General features: G+C 37.9%; 1 protein-coding gene across 1 annotated transcript; it reads right to left on the bottom strand.

The window, feature by feature from the left end:
* Window positions 1-1,453: 1,453 nt before the first annotated feature.
* Window positions 1,454-5,862, bottom strand: LOC119906268 (galactose-specific lectin nattectin-like). Its single transcript, XM_038723834.1, has 7 exons — window positions 5,784-5,862; window positions 5,504-5,569; window positions 4,483-4,498; window positions 4,244-4,338; window positions 3,730-3,864; window positions 3,305-3,416; window positions 1,454-1,697 (listed from the first exon to the last, which is right to left on the bottom strand). The coding sequence occupies exons 2-7, from the start codon at window positions 5,567-5,569 to the stop codon at window positions 1,630-1,632; spliced, it is 492 nt and encodes a 163-aa protein (XP_038579762.1). The 5' UTR covers window positions 5,784-5,862; the 3' UTR covers window positions 1,454-1,629.
* Window positions 5,863-9,156: the final 3,294 nt, after the last annotated feature.

The raw sequence follows: 9,156 nt of genomic DNA, 5'->3' as shown, positions 1-9,156 counted from the left end.
ACATAGATTCTGTTATATTCATATAATTTGAAACGTCATGTGTTACCTGAATTTTGTGTTTCCCCACCATAAATTGGTGCAGAAACTTTCACCAGAATGCAGGAACTGAAGTGTTTAATGATCAAAATTTCTCTGAAAAGGACTCTGATAAGTAATGCATTTATTACAACCTGAGATTATTTATATATGTATTTATATATATATATGCATATGTAGCTGCACAATCAGTACAAGCAGATTCAGGGTCCAGCACAGCGGAAGCTGAGCCAGGGAGAGGCCTATTCAGAGCTAAAGCTGAGGGCTTTGATTTTTCTGCACACACATACACACTGCACTATTTTATGGCATTGTAGTTTTTAATTATATTTAACTATTTTAGCGTTCTGACTGACTCAGTGGTGCCTTGCTTGTAAAAACTTAAGAGGCAGGTGTCATAAAAAGTCAAAATGAAATAGAGTGTTACCAGTACAACACTATATATTAAAATAACTGCAAAAATCTTGCGCTGCGCCTCCACACGGCGCTCACATAAAAGTCCCGGGATGAATTTCAGTCCCAGTACATCCCTGTTCACGGTACACAAGAGGTTAATTCGGCAAATTAATAAGTTGGTCATTCATGTCATGATACAAAAATAAAAATCGTGTTAAATATCAAGACATGTGTTGAGAAAGGTTAGCTGGATTTCCTGTTGGTATTATTCTTATTTCAGACTTGGATCAAAAGTACGGATGCAGCAGTAACTTTCATTTTTAGAAGTGCTTCTCCATCTTTTAAATGGGGCAACAATTAGTTCAATTATTGATTCATCTGATCAAGATTGTTTTCAAAAATATCCTGGTAATAGTTTGGATTATAGAAGGATAGAAAATCATCCCAACAAGTTTGCCAGAGCCAAAGGGGACGTCTTCACACATCTAGTTTTGTTTGACCATTTTAAAATGAATCTCCACCCGCGACCCTGTACGCAGGATAAACGGATGAAGATGGATGGAATCTTATAATTAACAAAAAATTAACAAAATTAAATGACTTTTCAAATTCATCAGCGTCCAACATCTGAGATAAGACCAATGTCTCATTTTGGGAACAAAATCCTGAATTTAGCTGTGAGCAGTTTTTAATCAGTGTATTTATATGAAAAGGTATGCTGGTTGTTACTATCAACTACACACCATCATTCCTGCTCATGAAAGTATCTTAAAGATCAGATCCTGCTGAACTCTGGAAGACAGCCAAATTATTTTTAAGAGATGTCTGTGATTGATGTACAGTTTGTATGTAAACTGGATGTATTGACTGATTTGTGTGTTTCTGATGTGCTGTAGTTGTTTTACTCTTTGAATGTGAAATCTCTGATATGGAACCACAATCTGAAGTAAAACGGATTGATAGATAGATAGAAATATTGAGCTTTGGTGCATGAGACGGTGTTACAAAGAGGTGAGACAGGTTGCTGAACAGGATATATGTGTTTATTGAATCAACTGAAATTTAAATCAGAACTGTTAATTGGTTATCCAGCAGTGATGTCATCGAGGCTTGAGATCCTGGTGGAAAAACCATCATCAGCGGGGGAGCGACATCCTCATGCCAGATGCCAGATGTGTCGCCACATGATGAAGATCTTTACAGGCGTTTGGCACAAAGAACAGAATTCAGGTTGGTACAGATTACGTCGTTGACATAATCTCTTCCTGTAGACAGATATAACAATAACAGCACATTAGAGGCCTCTGATACAAAGTTTTCACAACAACATTGTTTTCCTTTTGTCAATTAAAGCTGCAGTAGGGATTTTTCTAATGACACTGTCATATTTGCTAAAACTGTCACTATATTCTGACAGGAGTACATGAGACAGATAATCTGTCAAAAAAATACATAAATTAATAAAAACCATCAGGTTCCTTCTACTGCTATTTCCAACAATCCAACTCTTCCTGAACAAAACCACCAATCAGAGCCAGGAGGAGTCTACACTCAGACTGCAGGCCAAAGTGACTCAAATCCGATTTTTTTTGCCCATATGTGACTCAGATCTGATCTTTTTATGACAGTGTGAACAGGCCAAGTCACATGGAATCTGATCTTTTCCAGATTTGGGCCACTTTCATGTCACATAAGAGCAAAAATCATATTTGGGTCACTTTGGCCTGCAGTCTGAACGTAGCCTTACACAGTGTCAACCGTCTGCTCATGCTGTCAGCTCACTATCTTCAGCGCTTGGCTCGTCAGGCAAAATAATTCCTTCCCAAAGAATACGGAGTCAAATAGATGTGTTGAATCATTTCTTTATGTAACGTGGCCACGGAGAGAACCCACTGTTACTCTCCCAAACTCAACGTTTCCTCTCCTTAAGTACAAAACAAGTACAAAGCAAACAACAGCCAACAAATGGTAGATGAAGGAAAACTAATGGCAGAGTTTTAGCATACACTCAAAAACTCTTTCTGAGCTAAGAAAGGAAATGCAAATGTATGTGGCATCAGATGTTTCTCTGTCTCTTGATTGGTCTATGTTAAAACTCTCACCTACATGCCAGCAGACGTTTATTGTAAATCAGACAACCCTTTGTTAAGGAATAAAAACCCTGTGACCAATGCTCATTTCTCACAAGTTAATTACAGTGAAATCCTAAAAAATCAGCAACTTATAATGCATTTCTCACAGACTTCAGATGTTTTGCAAACAGAATGGCTGAGAAACAACCACCGGAAATTAAGGAACTGCCCATCGCTCCTTTGCCAACAACAGCATGCAGTACAAATGTGTGAGAACACATCCCGGCTCTACACAGAGTTTCGGGCTCATTGTGTTTGATGCCATGGCGCTCGTATAGACCAGTGGCAAAGAGGCAATATGACAGACTCTGGGGGATAACTAATGTCCCAGCCTCTCATCCTGCTGTTAGACTTTGTCGCAGCTGTCTATGAAGCTTGGAACACTTTGCTCTGGGCCACTAAACGTCCGAGGGCGTCTCTGAGAAGACAAGTCACGTCTAGAGGGACCGAGGTCATGTCAAGACTTGCCGTGACTCTAGTCCTATGCGGGATCAGGATCACTTTTTCTTTTGGGAGGGGCTTAGCGTCATACGAGCAGCAGACAGAGAGGCCAAAGGTTTTGCATTATATGTTCAATTGTTACCGACTGCTGCGTTAAGTAAGTAAAAATTCTCCTGATATAGCACTCTCTTGCCTTGTAAATGAAAGCTTGTACAAAGAAAGGAAACAATCAAAAAGAACAGAATGCAAGGTATAAATTAGATAAAACAACAAAAATCCCAAAGCAGATCAGTTTTTACCTCCCGCGTTAATGTACATGCAGTTTTCATTTCCGCCAACGTTGTTGGGTTCCCCTGGAGCCCAGCTTTTGAAGTCCCACTTGGAACCATCACTCCACAGCCACACACCCTCCTGAAAGAAAAAGTTGTAAGGGTCAATTTATTATTTTTCTTGCTATACAGACAGTGCAGACATCCCCACTGCAGAGAAATCTGTCACCATTCCAAAACAACTGGTTATACACTGTATATATATGCTTGTGTCTTCTCTTTGAAGTTATTTCTTCTGCTGTATCTCTCGTGCAAAAGACATCGCAATGAGATTACCTGATAATTAAGCTTATGAAACAGGAGGACCATGCGATAGTTGGCCACATCACACCTGGCAGCCTTTTTTAAAACTACCAAACAGAATATGAGATCACGTTTATTGATGAAACACTCACCTTCACTGCATCGTAGCCTCCGACCCAAGTTCCTTTATGTGTGTTAGTCGATCTGAAAATCAGATCTCTGATGAAGGCGTACTCCTCTGGGGTTTGAATGGAGGCCAGATTCCCACCAATAGAAGTGCAGAAACGCTGATGAGGAAGAGAAAGTGCAATCCAAAGAGACACAGTTTGTTTAAATTCAACATAACTAAATAAACATAATATTTAACTAACAATAGAATCCAACAACGAAAGAATCCTTTGTATTTGAAATGTCTTTAAGAAAAAATATTTTCACATGAAGTCCATCTGTGTGAATATTACAAAATTACAAATTACAAGACACAACTTAACTTTTAGTATCAACATATTTGAGACTCACAGACAGTTGCCTTTTAAATGATTATTATTATTATTATTATTATTATTATTATTATTATTTATATCAACAAATGAGAGTTTCTTGGACTGCTTGATTATTGTACAAATACAGGGTGGCAGTTTTAGATGTTATTGTTTCATAAAGTACCTCTGCAGTAGCCCAGTCCACATCACTGAACTGGAACAGGAAACAGCGACTGCCAAACTGAGTCCAACCAGGAGGGCAGGTCGCAGGGCAGTTACCTATAAAACAATTGTCATCTTATCCTCACATTTGACAAGCTAATATTAGGCAGTGTTTTCCATTTTGCTTGAAAAATTACTTCTACAATTACTCCATTTCAAAATTAATTTAATTTCACCTCCATAAATATAAAAAGCACCAACCTTGTCCACTTTGCCCCTGTAGATGTAACACAGCATTAGAAATGAACGAGTTAGAATTAGAATGAGTTTTCCTTTTTGTAGCCTTAGCTGTGTGAAGATGCTCTGTGAACACAATGGAAGCTTTTGCTATTTTTGGTAAGATGGTATTTTATTAAAATGGGGGTATTTGTCTATTTTTGTGACCTTTCGAACGTCCGAAAAAAGATTAACTATTCAAAGTGTAAGAAACAGACTGTTTGAGGAAGTTTGCATTGACACTAACCAGCAAAGCTGTGCTGATCAAATAATCATGACACTGAAGCACCTGAGAAGCAGATAGTGGAAGCTCTTTGGGATTTACACTAAAATTACCAACAAAAATAAGCCTGTAAGCCGACTGTAAAAAGCAGCTGCTTTACTCTACAACCAACACAAATCTGAGGACTTGCCTGCTCGCTGAAACTTATGTGAGGCAGCAGAAATGAGTGGAGCAACATCAGTCTCATCTGACTGCCTGCTTTTCATTTCCTCCTCAGATACTAGAAGCTCATAAAAAGACCATCACCTAAAGAAGGCAAGATCTGTATGCAAGGATATGTGGCCCATTGGTTTTGTTTCAGGAGGACGTTGAAACGAACGATGAAAGAACTGGAGCCACGCAGACAGATGGACATCGCTGGGGAGGTGCAGGATTACAACATATGGGGTTGTGATTGAATCAGTTCAAACTAATTTAATTAGCTTGAATTCGCTCAAACTTGACTTTTTGAAGGAATGACAGCCTTAATGTCTACGAAGCACATTGGTGACATTTTCTTAAATCATTTTCCTAATACACACTGATTGGCTGGTAGTATGGCTCATTCGCCTCCCTAAATATTATCACCACACATGCTTGTTGGAACGGTGCAATTTGATCACATACGCTTCAATAAAATGACAATTTAATAGACTAAATTAGGATTTTGCGTTGGTTTCATTAAAACACCCTATAGGTTTAATATAGCTGTAATAATTAAACAAATGTAAAAACTCTACTTACATTTGCTCCAATCCACAGCCCACTGGTCAAACAGAGGAGCCCAATGAAATGAAGAACTGATGCCATCTGTGTAAAGACATTAGACAAATTAATTCACTGATGCCAGGAGTTAACACTATTGTAATATAAAAATAAAAAAGTCTTATTTCTACATTTATCACTGAAAAGTGAGTCAAACATTAAATATAATCTCTTTTATATAGTTAGTTAGCTGGCTGTTAATGTATAGTCTTTTCTGTAAAGCTGGTTCTGTGGTGAAAGTCATGAATTAAAATCTTACCTTGTAGTGATGATCAGATGAAGTAGCAGGTAGCAGGATGTCTTGGAAAAGGGAACTCAGTCCTTATATATCTTTTCTGGGTGCTTTGGTTCCTTAACTTACGTGTCATCCCCTGATAACAGGACACGGTCTAATTTTTGTTATGAATTGTTTTAGCTATTGCCACAGCCTTGAGTAAATGTCAATCAGTTCGTTAAACAATGTTAAAAAAAAACATTCTAGTAATTTTAAGCAACTGATACGGGAACAAAAACAAAGGTGTTACCTGTTACAGTTAACTGGAGACACTGCTCCACCTGTTCCGTGTCAAATTTAATACTAATATAAATATTTTATCTGTATGTGATACAAAACAAAATACATACTTTTTTGTTATCGTGATGGTTAACAATATTTTAATGTGTTGATCTATTTCCATCATTATTACATACAGCAGCAACACAGATAATTACTTTTATTAATGCCCTCTGGGAAATAATTTATCACTATAGGGAATAATGTTCGGAAGTTCTTCTGGCTCAAAATAGAAGTAATGTTACTGCAGGTGCTGCTCTGGTGCAGTTTGGGGTAAATCCCAGTTTTTCAAAATTCTATGGAAACATCAACGCCACCAGTAAATAACCAAAGGGCACGCAGAGACAACACTGTTCTCTCCATTTTGACTATGGACGTTGCTGAAATCAGAAGGAATCATTTTGATGCAATGACCACATATTCAAAAATGTTACTGGTTACTTTCACAGGATGTGACGTGCCGGGATCTGTCTAATCCAACAGGTGAAAATGACTTGATCTGCCTCCAAAACCATATGCTGACTTCACTCAGCAGCATGTTGGGAAACGTAAAGAAAAATATCTTTGTCAGACATATTAAGGAAGGGAATTATAACGACAAGGTCACAGCACAAGCCGAGGAGATCGAGAAGTCAAACACCAGGCGGAAGTTAGTTTTATAATCTCTAGACAGACACATTTTACCAAGCACCATCTGTGCTAGAATTGTCTTACCTAAGACAGACAGGCATTATGAAAACATATAAAACAAACAAGGCAAAATACACAGACATAGTCTACTGCCTGAGGGAACGTAAACTCAAACTAATGTGACCGCAACTGTGTAGTATCAGGCAGTATCATGACCGACAAGTACAAAGCAAACATGTTCAGTCATCCCTCATAGACAGCGGACAGAAAGTTATAATTGTGGGAACACACCAAAGAAGGAAGTTTCCTTTCAGAAGCCATGAAAGTTTTTGGTGTTTTTTCTGTTTTCTCCGCTTATCCTGACTTTTTTATTTTTAAGCAGAGTGCAGAACACCCCAAAAATAACCAAGCGTGGCTATACTACAGCATTGATACAAACTCTTAGAGGGGAAGCGGGGAACTAGTGGATGTATGTATTACAGGAAGTGAGAATGTGTATATCATGAGTTTAAGCTGCGGCGTAAGTGTAAATGGTGTGTTGACTGGGATATTTGTAAAAATGACGTGTGTTCACGGAGAATGAGTCTTACAGAAGTGGGTGTTTGAAGAGGAACGATGGAATGAATAAAATGCCACAATTTGGAGTCACAGGACTGAAACACAAGTTAGAGCTAGAGAGGAGTTTAAAGTTCCTGGTGTTCAGATAACCAAAATGTAATAGTCAGTCGTTTAATGGTTACTTTCTCACCTGAAACTACATTCAGTGGCGCAATAGCAGCTGTACGGTCATCTAGTAACTAAACTGACCACGAGACTTGACATGTCAGGATCTGTCTGATCAAACAGGTAACTGGATCAGTCATCATCAGGGATTTGTGAGGAAAAGCTCACGGCACAAGCAGAGGAGCTCAAGGAGTCAAACTCCAGGCTGAAGTTAGTTTTATAATCTCCACCCAGCACGGTCTGCACTGGGGCTGAATGATAATTTATCTATGAAAATATCAGAGATTATTATGATTATTTTGACATTATGAGTCTGTACCAAATATGGGTAAATATGGATATGGGTCTGTACCAAACAAGCAAGTTCCCTCACGTCTGGAGAATATGATTTCCAGGCACTGGCATCTTTGTAGAACCACAATGCTTCATTTTAATCTTTCTATTTTTTTTTATTATTGCAGCTTGTGCAATTTGAATATTGCACATGACCATATTGTGATACTTCAATAAATTGTTCAGCCCTTGTCTGCACTAAGTTGAAGTTAGTTTAAAGGTTATGACTTATCAGCTGCACTCATCAGCACACTGCTGCCTGTTTCTCCTCTGACAACTGGCCCATGTACAAATATATTGTAATAATATTTATAGTATAATTACCGTCAGTTATGTCCACCCGGTGGAACAACAAGGAATTTCCTTGTGACTAAAATAAGACAGGCATTAAGAAAATATATAAAAGAAACACAAGGCAAAATAAACACAGACTGGCCGACTGCCTGTAAACTCAAACTAATGTTCTCAAGACCACAAGTGTGTATACTGCAACAGGCAATATTATCACACACTGACTGACAAGTTAAAAGCAAACATGTTCAGCCATCACTGATTCAGACAGCAGATACAAAATGACTCTTGCGGTTTTACGCTTGGGAGACACAGGAGGAGGAAGCTTCCTTTAAGCGTCCATGTTAACAAATTTGATGTTCAAACATGCATCACATGCTTGCCAACAATTTAGATTTTCCTGCCTCTCTTCTCCAGGAGTTTTAAGACTTATTTTAGTACCTAACAAAATGTTTCCATAGCGCAGAGTATTGGATTAACTGTCAGGTACCAAAAGATAGACAGGTGTGTGTGCTGGTAGTTTTCTTTAGTTACTTTAATATTTTAATTAGATTTTTAAAAAACATGATTTTTCTCTTCATTTTGGCCTCAGACAAGCATAAAAGTCTACACCTGTTATTTCAAGGTGTCAGACACATATTTAGTCATCATTTTATACACTATGGAGCAAGGTTTGGTGAAGACGGTTATCGAGAACTTTAATGTTGAAAGCTAAATGGTAAATGGTAACATATTGATAAGAGGAGTAATGAGCAGAGCTGATACTAGATTTGGATTTAATAAAACGCTATATAATTGCACAGCTGTGCTAGCATTGCTCCAGGACATAAATTTCTAAATGTTTGAATGTTTTTAGAAATAGAAATAGAAAATATACAGATACAGATGAACTGGTATTTATGTCCATGTAGCTAATTCACTTCTGTTTTGCAATAGTATTTTCATCTTAAGTTAGATGCTGAGGTTTCCTCTGGAGCAACTATGGATTAAGTGTCTTCCTCAGACACATTGGTGGAGGTGTTGTTAATGTGTATAAAAAAATGTTTCCAATGAAAGTTTTAAGCATTATAGTACTGTACCATAGCCTTGTTCTTCTCTTGAC

Source organism: Micropterus salmoides, unplaced genomic scaffold (assembly GCF_014851395.1).
Source record: "Micropterus salmoides isolate LMB-PRFRI ecotype aquatic unplaced genomic scaffold, ASM1485139v1 Ms_hic_scaffold_16, whole genome shotgun sequence".
NCBI classification, from domain to species: domain Eukaryota; kingdom Metazoa; phylum Chordata; class Actinopteri; order Centrarchiformes; family Centrarchidae; genus Micropterus; species Micropterus salmoides.
This window is presented reverse-complemented; position numbering and strand designations above follow the sequence as displayed.

Excerpts from the sequence above, each read along its gene's own strand:
- LOC119906268 (XM_038723834.1), bottom strand. The coding sequence starts at position 5,569 with ATGGCATCAGTTCTTCATTTCATTGGGCTCCTCTGTTTGACCAGTGGG. Across the intron at positions 3,417-3,729 it reads GAGGCTACGATGCAGTGAAG|GAGGGTGTGTGGCTGTGGAG; the intron begins GTGAGTGTTTCA and ends TTTTTCTTTCAG. Across the intron at positions 1,698-3,304 it reads CATGTACATTAACGCGGGAG|GAAGAGATTATGTCAACGAC; the intron begins GTAAAAACTGAT and ends ATCTGTCTACAG.